A 14,257-nucleotide genomic window follows, 5' to 3' on the forward strand; every position below is an offset into this window, starting at 1 on the left:
TTGATACAATCGTGTGACTTGCTAGGCCACTTCAGAAGGCAGTTAAGAGTCAACCACTGGAGTCAGATATAGACCAGACCAGGTGAGGACGGCAGGTTTCCTTCCCTAAAGAACATCAGTGAACCAGTTGGGTTTTTATGACAATCTGACAGTTTCATGGTCACTTTTACTGACACCAGCTTTTTATTTCCAGATTTCAAATTCTCAAACTGCCATGGTGGGGATTGAACTATCGCTCTCTGGATATTAATCCAGTTTAGAGAAATGCATAATGTGATAATCCACAGGCTGTCACGATGGGAAAATGCATCACCGACACTAAAGGGGAGAAATTCAGTATCGCCCCATTTGGGGCGCTATTATCGGCCGTGCGCAAAGTTTAGCGCCTGGCGCTAATTATCGCCTCCAACAGCAAACTTGGCTTTTATCGCCCCTGGATGTGATTGGAGCGCTAAATCAGGCGCTACACACCTCTCTTAAGGCGCTAAGGCCGAGGAGCGAGGCGCTACCTCACAGCGCTGGCGAAGCTCATGTGATTTCAGTCAGCAATGTAACACAGACACACTGGCACCATCCAGTTCTTAAAGGGGAGTTCTGACGAATGGTCATCGACCTGAAACGTTAAATCTGTTTCTCTCTTCACAGATGCTGTTTGACCTGCTGAGTTTCTCCTGCATTTTCTGTTTTTATCTTAAAGGGGAGGGTTGATCTTGCTCTCCATCCACATCCTGCTCATTGCAGCCTTGACTCTCGGCCTGAACCTCAGCCTGGAGAGACCGGTACATCAAATCTGCTGGAAAGAACAATGGAGAGACCCAGGGAAAGAGCTCAGAGTGCAGCCCCCATAGTCTCTTCTAAATCGATACAAGGAAGGGCAAATCAAAACCAACCTGCAAAGTGTTGCTCAGTACCCAAAACTCCTTCACACAGCGTTGAATCTCTCCAGAAGTCTCTCTCTCTCTCTCTCTCAGAATGCGTGGTGCAAAACGACAAAAAAAGGCAGGAAGCGGTCGCCTTTAAATAGCGCTCCCCCAGTCCCTTTCTGACAGCATAACGCTCCCTTCAACCTGTCGTTGCTAGCGGCAGGCGGTAAGGCAGGGGGCGCCACTCAATATCCGGTCCGGGGCGCTAACGGGGCGTTGCGCACTCGACGGACGTCACGATCTGCTGGTGCAGGAGATCGTGGCGGTATTGTTTAGCGCCGCCGCAAAATGTCCGGTCAATTTCACGAGAGGCGCAGATATCGCCGTGCCCGGGCGCTAGTTGCTTTGCGCCCCACTTAGCGCCCTCTTAAGGCGCTAACGGGTGGCGCTACCAACTGAATTTTTCCCCCCAAGACAACAAAGGACCTCGCCTTTAAATGTTAGAGCCTGAAAAAGGTTGACAAAGGAGAGCCACTAGTAGGCACCAAACAAAATTGTTCCAAGGAGTTTGGACACTGCAAAAAAACAATTGTGTGCATTTAAAGGCAAGTACATTGCCAGTGCTGTACTGTTGGCGAAAAGTAGTCAGTAAACGGGACCATCAAGCAGCAGACCTCCTCATTTTGGGTCAACAAGTATTTGTGATGTACCCAATTGACTACAAATAAGTAACGTGAACAATGCATTACAGCTGATTGAAGTTTTGGCATCGGTAAGCTCATGATCCACTCAGTCGTCTATGCACCCTTGGACTTATGGGCTCCTGCACATCACCACTAGAGACTTTTGGCCCGATTGCCTGCCTCTCTTCCGCGGCTATGTTCGCGCCCGGGTGGCCCTGGAGATGGAGCACGCGGTGTCCGCCGGCACACTTGAGGCCTTCCGAGACTGGTGGGCGCCGCGGGGACTGGAGTGCATCGTCACCCCGGGTAATGTAATTATAATTTGATAAGTTTTATTTAAAGTTCTGCTAATTTTCAGTTAATCTTACATTTAATTTGGTTCTAACAGAAGAGGACCACCAGAGACTTCCGCTTTTGCGTTTTCCATCCCACAATTTCTGCCCGTTCACATTAATGGCAGAAAATCACAGGCTGCTAGGCACAGAAATGGAAAAGAAACCCAGCCCACAAGCGAGTTGTTTTGCAGTCTCTCATTGGACGCAAATTGCTCATTTAAAATTTTTTTTTAACCACACCACAAAAACTTAAAGAGCTAGCGATTCTCACAGTCCCCATGATATACAGGAAACTTTGTGCTATCCGGCACCAATGGGACCGAGCTGTTGCCGTTCCCTCAAAACTGCCGGACACACCAGCGTTAATGTTGAAGCATACGGAGCTTTTCATCTCCGTATCTGACAACAAACACTGTTGCTTAGCAGCAGCTTCTAAACAGTCGGCCCATACCTTGGAAGCATCTCTGTAGCTTAGCAACAGCTTCAGAGACTTTCCAAAGCCTGACTGTTGAGAAGAAAAAAAACCCCACGAGAAGAAAAAAAACCTCACAAAACAGCTCCTGATTTTTGCCGGTGGCTCGAGCTTGCCGGACATTTAGCCTCCGGATAACACAAAGTTTCCTGTAACTAAAAGGCAGTTTGCTGTGCATTACAAACCAGCTAGCATGCGACAAATGCAACTACTGAATTCTGTACTTTGAATATTTACCTTTCCTTAGGGACAGACGAAGGGATGGATCAAGCACTGCTGAACTCTGCACTTCTCCATCAGTCACGTCCACATGATTGTTGGGTTGCTTTATTTCCTGGGTAGAAATTTATTATGAGGTTAGAATCCTAATATTGCATGTTATTTGTTCAGGAGTGATTAATATGTGCAGGGTTTTTCGAACAGTTATACTTTGCATCATCGATAGGTACTGGAGGTTTAATGAATAACTCTAAAGGCTTAGCAACCTGTTAAAGGCCACGCAAAGTATTTCAGTACTTTGTTAATTGCTTATTCTACCCATCCAATAAACTTTTGGAAAATTAAGAACCAAAAGTAATTCACCTTTTCCTTTAATTAAAAGATGCTGCATGTTTTAAATAGGAACAGTTTCAGTGATAAGTTCACCAAAAATCCCTTCTTAAAAAAAACACATCTATCCATATATTTAAAAGTCTTGCGCCTCATCTACATCTGTAGCATCACATCTTTCAAAGGCATCACACCTGAAAGTGTGGCCTCAAAAGATGTCACACCTCCAGAGTGATTGGTAACTTCACTTGAGTCAAAAAAATATCCAATTGATGAATGTCAACAAATCAAAAGTGTCAAAAAGAAAGACTTGCATTTCTATAGCGCCTTTCATGACCACCGGACTTCCAAAGCACTTTATAGCCAATGAAGTACTTTTGAAGTGGAGTCACTGTTGTAATGTAGGAAACGCGGCAGCCAATTTGCACACAGCAAGCTCCCACAAACAGCAATGTGATAATGACCAGGTAATCTGTTTTTTTTAATGATGTTGATTGAGGGATAAATATTGGTCAGGACACTGGGGATGACTCCCCTGCTCTTCTTCAAAATAGCGCTATGGGATCTTTTACGTCCACCTGAGAGGGCAGATGGGGCCTCGGTTTAACATCTCATCCGAAAGACGGCACCTCCGACAGTGCAGCACTCCCCTGGAGTGTCAGCCTAGCTTTATTAGGTGCTCAAGTCCCTGGAGTGGGACTTGAACCCACAACCTTCTGACTCAGAGGCGAGTGTGCTACCAACTGAGCCACAGCTGAAAAAGGCGGAATGCGTAACCAGCAGAAAACCAAGCAATGAAATTCCTTAGGTTTCCCCCCCGCCCCAAAGCTACCATTCAAGAACCAGCAAGTACCATAAAATTGATCAATCAAATCGCTGCCATTTTGCTTCTTCATTTCAACTAGAAATATTTAAAAATTAAATAATTCTGCAACAACATGAAAAGAAATCTTAGTAAGCTTAACCATAAACTTCATTATTTAATACTAAAAACACCTGCGGGAATCTCCCCTGCCCTGCCTGGAGCTAGAGTTGAACATTTCAGCTGGGTCTTGGTTACTGGGGATCTCCCAACAGCTGTGGACAGAGTCAGTGCATAAGAGATGCATCAGCGGAGTTTATAGCCTTCATCCAGCTCCTGTGGTAAAACTATAGTCAGCGTACACCAAGACAAGCCATGCCACATGAAAAGAGGCAGAAAATCTACAAACCTCAAACAAAATATATATATTTTTTAAAGTATTTCAGACTGCTTAAGCCATTAAAAAAATTGAGTGGAGTTTGGGACTTTTCTTGTTGCTGAGAGGGATGTTCACGAGGTCCTTTGATGCTGACCTTGGACTTTGTAGCTGGGATAGTTATCCAGGTCTGGACCAGAGCAAGTCATGGCAAATGACCACCTGTTCATGTGCTGGAAGCTTGACGCTGGGGGACAAAAAAACTTCCGCAGTAACGCAATAAAAGAAAGACTTGCATTTCTATAGCACCTTTCACAACCACAGGACATCCCAAAGCGCTTTACAGCCAATGAAGTACTTTTTGAAGTGTAGTCACTGCTGTAATGTAGGAAATACTGACAGTTCAACAAGAACTACAAGTCTGGGGTGATAAAGGCAAGAAAAAAAGCTTCTAATCATGTAAATAACTGAGAAAAAAAAAAGGATGGTTTGGGGAGGGGGAAGAACAACTAAACAACTTGCATCTTAAGTGAACACTACACTAGAGCAAAAAAAGACTATTTTTCATGTAATTAACTGGGAAGTAGTAGTTTTGGAGATGGCATTTTTAACAAATCTTGAAAATTGGTAGGTACATGGTGTATCTGTGAGGTCCTGCATCTTTTGCTATCGGTAAGGTGTATATTATAAGCCTGGATATTGCAGTGGTAATAACGAAGAAACTGTCGCCATGCGTGCGCAGATAAACGCGGAAATCCAGAAGTTGCGGTCAGTCGTTCCCTGCTCCTCCACAGGTTGTGCTGTGGAACTCCCCAGAGCCGGCAATCGCTTCAAATCACACCAAAGGAAGAAAACCTCCCTATTGTACTGGAATATCGCTGTTTAACACCACGCACCCCTCCCCCCCCGTGAAAATGGTCAGCCCTCTGTCCGAGTAGGGCGTTCACAACTGTCTTGATCTGATAAGAATTTAAAATAATGTTACAAGAATGGCACCACACTATAAAGTATGTTTGAATAGCACCCCTCTCTCTCATCAACAATGGCCCTTTCACGCTATGCACTAAATGTGTTGCAAAAGTCCAATCAGTCAAATTACTGCATTTAAAGTCAAAAGAGTAGATTACAATACAACAGTATAGGAGCATCACACCAATCAAGTACAACTAGGGTGAAGGGTCAGAAATAGGGCAACGGAAAGAGCAAAAGGTCATGCCAAGAGTGGATCAGTTGCAAGGCAGCATGATACCTCTCCCTTGAGGGTGTTATGCACCTCTATCATAGAAACATAGAAGATAGGAGCAGGAATAGGCCATTCGGCCCTTCGAGCCTGCTCCGCCATTCAACGAGATCATGGCTGATCATCCAAACCCTAGCACCCGGTCCCTACACCGACAGCCATCCCACCCAAGCCCTATCCCCGTAACCCCACGTATTTAATCCCCCCTAACACTAAGGGTCAATTTTTTTTTTATCATGGCCAATCAACCTAACCCGCACATCTTTGGACTGTGGGAGGAAACCGGAGCACCCGGAGGAAACCCACGCAAACACGGGGAGAATGTGCAAACTCCACACAGACAGTCACCCGAGGCCGGATTTGAACCCGGGTCCCTGGCGCTGTGAGGCAACAGTGCTAACCACCGTGCCACCATCCTGGCTTAGCTGCTGCCAGATTTGGGGTAGGCAAGATGCCGTTTGTGAAATGCATTTTGAGAAAGCACACAGAATTACTATTTAGAATGATGGTAACTGACATATGTTATGTTAAATTGTCAGCCCCTGGAGGAACTACACAGAATAAAAGGAAGTGACTGGACTCTCCAACCCTGTTACACAGTGCCCACTCATTCTGATACTCAAAAGTGCTAGCGAAAGCCATAAAAAGATAGATACCAATAATAACATATGTTAAACTCTTCTTTCAGTCTGCAGAAAGGAAACTGCAAGAGTTTAATCACCAGACCAAAAGAAGCATCATAAATGAATAAAACGATGCTAAATCCTTCTATCAGGTGGGAGATGTACTGCATCCGTCAAGTTAAATTATTCCTTTGTGCATTTTAAACCAGTTGGATTGCTCACTATTTATGTGGACATAACTCTTGGAAAGTTTGTTCTTAATACAGTATTATAGTCTCTCTTGGTCCCAACTATTATACTTATATGGGTGCCACAACAATCGCAAGACAACCCGTCATCCCCTCCGTTTACAAATTTGAACCATCTGACATATAAGCAGAATGAGGAATAACAGATTCAATCTACGACCATTTTTTCTCAGCCCAAATTCCTTTTGTAGTGTGCCATTTCTAAACCTGTGGATCCTAGAAATGTGTCTCAAGTAAGCCATATCTGCTGCTAACAATCTTTGTTCACCTTATGTCCTGAGGCAAGGGTGTCCAAGAGTGTTTTCCTCATTGGTCACTTAGCATATCTCATGCAGTCTCAGGGACCATAAAAAGACTACATCCCCATTGCCATTACTTTGCATATACCTCAAAGTGCTGATACTAATAGGTATTGGTGTTGTGATTAAGGATTTAAGGGAATTAAGAACAACCTTTTCCAAACCTCCAGGCACACAAATTTCAAAACAGAAATATAGGTGCAAATTGAACAGAGTCACCTGGGATTAATGGGTGGCATTGTCAGGTCTTGCAGGCTGCACGTGGCCCACTGGTCATGCAGCCCTGCCTTACAGGATCATTCAGAACAGATGAGACTAAACATTTCACAGCTAAGCGGGAAGTTGAGACAGATCTAGTTATTAGTAGGCACTTAACATGGCCAGTCACTGCGGAACAGCAACCAACAAAAGAGTGACCTAGCTAACAGTGTTAACTGGGCGCAGTTGCTACACTCTCACCTCTAGGTCAGAAGGTTAGCATTTCAAGCTGCACACTCAGATTTAAGTGAATAATCTAAGCTGACACTGCAGCACTGTACTGAGAAACTGCTAGATTGCCATCCTTCAGATGAGATTCTGAAACCAATTTCCTGTCTGCCCATTCAAGTGGGTGTTAAAAAGCTGTGTGGGTTTGGTATTCTGGACGGAGGGTGTCAAATGGGCCTAGGCCCTTCTTCACTTTCCTAATTTTAATTTCGTACAGTACAGGTCTGTTCAGACTGCATCTCGAGAAGTGCGTTCAGTTTTTCTCTCCCAAGACAGAAGGGAAAGACTTAAGCTGGTGGTGATGCAGAGAAGAATCAAAAGACCGATTCCTCACATCAGAGGAGGAGGTTATAATGAAAGACTGGAAAAGCTTGGTGGTTTTCAGTCTTGAAAGGAAATAAGAGAGGGGCCTTTATATAGAGATATACAGAAGTTAGTAAGCAATACAGTATGGAAGTGGTGAATTTGGAACCCTTCAAAATTAAATCCTGACAATGGTCTCATAATTTAAAATTAGTGCTTGTGTCATCTATCAAGATCTTGATCATTGCATCCAACGTTGCATTAAGGAATATTAGAGAACACAGCCTTGCCTCACTCCTTTGTGCATTTTAAACCAGTTGGATTGCTCACTATTTATGTGGACATAACTCTTGGAAAGTTTGTGCATGCACTCCAGAATGTTGACCATTTTCTCACCCGGTCCAGAACATCAAAAGAATTAGATTGATTAGATAGCTGGGAGCTGGTGACTTTGTCAGCACAGATTAAGTGAATGATGGATAACATTCCCACAATCAACGGATCAGATCAAAGTTCTGCAGTCCTGCCATGTCCAGTCGTGAATGGTGATGGACCATTAAACAACTAACGGGAGGAGGAGGCTCCATGAATATCCCCATCCTCAATGATGGTGGAGCCCAGCACGTGAGTGCAAAAGACAAGGCTGAAGCGTTTGCAACCATCTTCAGCCAGAAGTGCCGAGTGGATGATCCATATCGGCCTACTCCTGAGGTCCCCACCATCACAGAAGCCAGTCTTCAGCCAATTTGATTCACTCCACGTGATATCAAGAAACAGCTGAGCGCACTGGATACAGCAAAGGCTATGGGCCCCGACAACATCCCAGCTATCGTGCTGAAGACTTGTGCTCCAGAACTAGCCGCGCCTCTAGCCAAGCTGTTCCAGTACAGCTACAATACTGGCATCTATCTGACAATGTGGAAAACTACCCAGGTATGTCCTGTCCACAAAAAGCAGGACAAATCCAATCCAGTCAATTACCGTTCCATCAGTCTACTCTCAATCATCAGCAAAGTGATGGAAGGTGTCATCGACAGTGCTATCAAGTGGCATTTACTCACCATTAACCTGCTCACTGATGCCAAGTTTGGGTTCCGCCAAAACCACTCGGCTCCCGGCCTCATTACAGCCTTGGTCCAAACATGGACAAAGGAGCTGAATTCCAGAGGTGAGTTGAGAGTGACTGCCCTTGACATCAAGGCAGCATTTGACCGAGTGTGGCATCAAGGAGCCCTAGTAAAACTGAAGTCAATGAGAATCGGGGAGAAAACACTCCACTGGCTGGAGTCATACCTAGCACAAAGGAAGATGGTTGTGGTGGTTAAAGGTCAATCATTACAGCCCCAGGACATCGCTGCAGAAGTTCCTCAGGGCAGTGTCCTAGGCCCAACCATCTTCAGCTGTTTCATCAATGACCTTTCCTCCAACATAAGGTCAGAATTGGGGATGTTCGCCGATGACTGCACAGTGCTCAGTGCCATACACAACACCTCAGATAATGAAGCAGTCCATGCTCACATGCAGCAAGACCTGGACGATGTTCAGGCTTGGGCTGATAAGTGGCAGGTAACATTCACGCCACAGAAGTACCAGGCAATGACTATCTCCAACAAGCGAGAGTCTAACCACCGCCCCTTGACATTCAATGGCATTACGATCACCAAATCCCCCACTATCAACATCCCGGGGGTCATCATTGACCAGAAACTTAACTGGACCAGCCACATAAATACTGTGGCAACAAGAGCAGGTCAGAGGCTGGGTATTCTGCGGCGAGTGTCTAACCTCCTGACTCCCCAAAGCCATTTCACCATCTATAAAGGCACAAATAAGGAGTGTGATGGAACACTCTCCACTTGCCTGGATGAGTGCAGCTCCAACAACACTCAAGAAGCTCGACACCATCCAGGACAAAGCACCCCGCTTGATTGGCACCCCATCCACCATCTTAAACATTCACTCCCTCCACCACCGGCATACCGTGGCTGCGATGTTTACCATCTACAAGATGCACTGCAGAAATTCGCCAAGGCTTCTTCGGCAGCACCTCCCAAACCCCCGACCTCTTCCACCTAGAAGGACAAGGGCAGCAGGCGCATGGGAACATCACCACCTCCAAGTTCCCCTCCAAGTCACACACCATCCTGACTTAGAAGTATATCGCCGATCCTTCATTGTCGCTAGGTCAAAATCCTGGAACTCCCTCCCTAACAGCACTATGGGAGTGCCTTCACCACACGGACTGCAGTGGTTCAAGGCGGTGGCTCACCACCACCTTCTCAAGGGCAACTGGGGATGGGCAATAAATGCTGGCTTTGCCAGCGACGCCCAGATCCTATAAACGAATTTTAAAAAATTTGCAGTAAATAGAAAATGAAAGTCAAGACTCGCAAATTGTCAGGTATAATCAAGTACAGGTACTGACATAAGATTTAACCCCTGGCTGCTATTGGCCAAAGCTTTTAAACTAGAACATTTTGTATTTAGTTAGCCCTACTCACGTAGAATATCTCAGCGCTTTACAAGGAGTGCATTAACACCGAGCGGGAGGATGGGAACAATAAAGGGTGAGGACAGAAAGCACAGCTGACGAGACAGATTATCAAGAGGAATCGACAGAGGTGGCAAGAAAGTGGAATTAGGGGAGTTCCAAAGAGCAGGAGTGGAGTGACTGAAAGATTGCTTTCTGACGCGGGGAGTGAAAGGGGGGAGAGCAAGAGGATGAGCAGCAATCCAGAGTCAGAGGAGGGAAAAATGCAGGTGAGACATAAAGCTGGAAGTGATCATTCAGGCAAGACAACTGGAGGCTGCAAAGGGATTTGAAAATGAAGTGAAGAGGGAGCCAGTGGATGTTGGCATGGGTAGGGGTAAGGGACAATGGGCAAGAACAAATTCAAGCCACAGTGTTCTGCAGTAACTGAAATTTGTGAATGGTGGAGGAAGGGGTTTCAGCGAGTACAGCAATAAGAAATAAAATAATTCCTCAAGGTGATTAATGACGGGTTTTGTAGCAGAAGAATGGAGGTAGGGTGCAAGTGGGCAATGCCTCAAATGTGGAAATGCCATCTTGGCAACTGACTGGATGCAGAAAGAAAGGAAATAATTGCACTTATATACAGTAACACCTTTCACAACCTAAGGACGTCCCAAAGTGCTTCCCAGCCAATTAAGTACATTTGAAGTGTAGTCACCGTTGTAATATAGGAAACATGGCAGCCAATTTGCGCACAGCAAGCTCCCACAAACAGCATTGTGTTAATGGTCAGGTAATCTGTTTTTTTGGGATGTTGATTGAGGGATAAATATTGGCCGGGACACCGGGGATAACTCCCCTGCTCTTCTTCGAAAGAGTGCCATGGGATTTCTTTTATGTCCACCTGAGAGAGCAGACGGGGCCTCGGTTTAACACCTCATCCGAAAGACGGCACCTCTGACAGTGCAGCACTCCACTGGAGTGTCCGGCCTGGATTTTTGTGCTCAAGTCTCTGGAGTGGGACTCGAACCCACAACCTTCTGACTCAGAGGCGAGGGTGCTACCCACTGAGGCACGGCTGCCATGGAGAAGGTTAAACAGGTCAACTCAGACAGGTTGATGAAGCTGTAGTCGGTGGCATATTGGTACTAGCAGGAACCAGAAATGATGGCTTTGGTTTTGCCAACATTCAACTGAAAGAGAATTTTGACCCTCCTTGACTTGATGTTGGCCAAGCTGTCCATGATCTGTGCTACAAAATATGAAAGAATAAACTATTCCAAAAGACTGGAGTAAACCAAGTCATACCACCTTTTCAAAAGAGAAATGCAGTTTACGTCTTGCACTGAAAAATGTTGAATTATGCAATAATTCAAATTAAGCAACATAAAGAACAAGTAGGGATTTGGTGCAAAAAAAATTGAATTTTCAGATAATTTGAATTAAGTAATTTTGAATTGAGAAGTAGGCAGTAAAACCGAGTGCAATAACTCAAAAAATAAACTAGTCCAGCATCCGACAACGGAACAAACGAGGAGACACACTGCTGTTAAAGCACAAATCTTCAGTGAATGATTAACCGCTGCAGCAGAAAACAAGCTAAACAGTGCAACCTGGAGTGGAGGACTTCGCCATCTCAGTATCACTCGTAAATATGCAGTACAATCTTGGCATTTCAAACCATTAACAAACTGGATTCCCGGCGCGGGTTCAGAACTGAAGCCAAGTAGGTTTTCAAACTGGGGTCCTTGAGCCATCAGAGTTTTACATTTCTTGATGTACTAGCCCATTATTTCTGCTGCATTCCTTTGGGTAGCCAATACTTTTATTTAGAAATTAGGGCAAAGAGTTTCCAGAAGCGCGTCTACATTTGAAACCCACCTTTGACCCATCTGCCCTTGCAAACTGCTGCCCCATCTTGCCTGCAATTCCATGTTTGAATCTCTCCAATCTCTCCACACCCTGCCACAGCTCTGAAATGGTCCTAGTCAAGATCACCAAGGACATCCACTGTGACTGTGGTGCACTATCCCTCTGTGTTTTTCGGCCTCTCTGCAGCCTTTGAAACGGCCAACCACACCATCCTCCTCCTTCCACCCCTCTCCTCCATTGTCTAGCTCAATGGGACTGCCATCATTTTGTTCCAGTCTTATCGATCTAATCATAGCCAGAGCATCTACTGCATTGCCTTCTTTTCCTTCCCCTTCACCGTTATCTCTGGAGTCTCTCATGGATCTTTCCCTGGCCCGCTCCTCTTCCTCAATTACATGCTGCCCCTTGGCACCACCATCCAAAGGCACAAGGTCAGGTGCCACATGTATGCTGACGACACCCAGCTCACCTCTCCACCACCTCCTCCACTGCCTGTGTGTTGTCAGGCTGCTTCTTTGGCATCCGGTCCTGGATAAGCCACAATTTCCAGCAGCTAAACACTGGGAAGACAAAAGTATTGTCTTTGGCCCCCATCACTGAAACCACCCTCTTCCCTGGCCACTGTCTCAGGTTAAAGCAGACAGCTTGTAATGTCACCGTCCCACTTGACCCCGAGCTGAGCTGAGCTGAGCTTCCGACCCCATATCCTCCCCATCACAAAAAACACCTACTTCCATCTCTGTAACATTGCCCATCTCCGCCCCTGCCTCAGCTCACCTCAGCCATTTGTTACCTCCAGACTTGAATGTTCCAATGCTTCCTTGGCCGCCCCCCCATAAACTTCAGCTTTTCTAAAACTCTGCTGCCTATCCCCCCACCAAGTCCCTCTTACCCATCACTCCTGTGCTCGCTGACCTACATTGGCTCCTGGTCCTCGAACGCCTCCCATTTAAAATTTTTAATCCTCATGTTTAAATCCCTTCACAGCTTTGTCCCGCGCTACTGGAAGCACCCCGCATCCCTCTTGAGGCGCTGCGAGTCAATATCGCGGCACGTTGCGGTATTGCAGGCCTTCCTCCCCTTCTTAAAGGGGAGGGGCCTTGCGCAGCGCAACCCTGGGCCCAGCTGGGCCACCGGATCGGGAGTGCCGACAAAAGAGCCCAGCACTCAAGAGAAGTGCCGGGCTCTTGGAGCGTAGCTGGCACTCCGCGGGGGGGAGGGCTGTTCAGGAGGCCGGGGGTGGAGGCAGGTGGCCAGCAACAAAAATGGCCGCCCTGCACCTGGCCTTTAAATTGCACCTCCCCGGCCGCAGGTAGCCCCTCCTGACCCCGTCTGACATAGCGTCCGGCGGCGCTCCCGAAGATCGCGAGCGGGGCACTGCGCACGGTGATGATGTTATTGCCGGCGGCGCAGCGCCACGGGGCGCTACCGGTTAGCGCCACTGCTACCCTCCCGCTGAATTTCGCGGGAGGCGTGGGCGGTGCCGCGCCCGGGCTCCAGTTGCTTTGCGCCCCGTTAGCGCCCTCTTAGGCGCAAATCAACCCAATTTCCCCCCCCCCCCAAATCTCAGCTTTTAATTTTCAATTCTGATGTTAACTGGCCATTTCTCTTCATAGATGTTGTGAGCTGCTCTGTATTTGCAACATTTTGTGCTTTTATATCTGAAAAATACTACGGAAAGTACAAACCCCCTCAATTACAACTGTGTTGATTTTAGACAAGATTCTAACCCTAACCCCACTAGCCCTGGCCCCAACCCTGACCATAACAACTTAACCCCAATCTTTATCCTCAACCCGAATACCTTCATCCCAACCTCATAACCTCGAAGCCCTAGTCTTAACCCGAACCCTTAAATCGAAACCCTAAATCGCCTGCAGAAACAGACAAGAGACAACGAAACTGACATGGTATCAGGGAACGGACGGTCTGACCACCGGGTAGCCTGCGGTTGTCGAGACTGGCTCATGTTTTGGCAGCACAGGGTTTGAAGAAGGGATAAGTAAGTCTCGTATTTATATATATATATAAATATAAACCTTGCCCCCCCCCTTTTTTTTTGCTTTGCTTGGCAGTGTTTTGCTCAATGGACCCGGCGCTCTCTGAACTCACCTCCTGGAGTTGCTGGTTGCCGGGATCGGTGCCGCGGTCCTGCTCGTCCCAGCTCCTCTCGCCCACCGGAAAAGCCAGCAGCGACCAAAAGAGCATCAGCAGGATGGGCGAGGCGAGGTCCCAGTAAATGAGAGGGGCGATAAAGAGGAGCCCCAACAGCAGCTCTTTCAAGAACATGGTTGTTGGTGATTGTTCGAGAGAAAGAGGAGGAGAGAGAGAGAGAGGGGAGGAGAGCGGGTCAGCACCTCCTCCAAAAAAGAAAAAACCACAACCATTGGCTGACTCTTATAAAATTCCAGTTAGGATGACAAGTGTAATCAGAAGAAAGCATATTCACAAAAGCGCCCCTTTTTTAGAGGGACACAAACAATGAACTCTAAATTATACATAAGACAATGGGAAACTTATCAAATTAAAGCATTACAACAGTGTCTACACTTCAAAAAGTATTTCATTGGCTGTAAAGCGCATTGGGACATCCGGTGGTCGTGAAAGGCGCTATAGAAATGCAAGGGGGGAAA

At 46.5% G+C, this 14,257-nt stretch overlaps 1 protein-coding gene across 1 annotated transcript in view; it reads right to left on the reverse strand.

Annotated features, from left to right (window-relative positions):
* LOC147125321 (uncharacterized) overlaps positions 1-13,984 on the reverse strand; it is a 91,895-nt gene extending 77,911 nt beyond the window's left edge. Inside the window, exons 1-2 of the mRNA XM_086001223.1 lie at positions 13,737-13,984; positions 2,591-2,687 (exon numbers count right to left, since the gene is read on the reverse strand). Of these exons, the coding sequence (XP_085857349.1) occupies positions 2,591-2,687; positions 13,737-13,913 (274 nt within the window). The 5' untranslated portion in view covers positions 13,914-13,984. The remainder of the gene's footprint in view (positions 1-2,590; positions 2,688-13,736) is intronic.
* Positions 13,985-14,257: the final 273 nt, after the last annotated feature.

Source organism: Somniosus microcephalus, chromosome 1 (assembly GCF_052327205.1).
Source record: "Somniosus microcephalus isolate GS21.2 chromosome 1, FLI_Smic_1.0, whole genome shotgun sequence".
Lineage (NCBI taxonomy): Eukaryota > Metazoa > Chordata > Chondrichthyes > Squaliformes > Somniosidae > Somniosus > Somniosus microcephalus.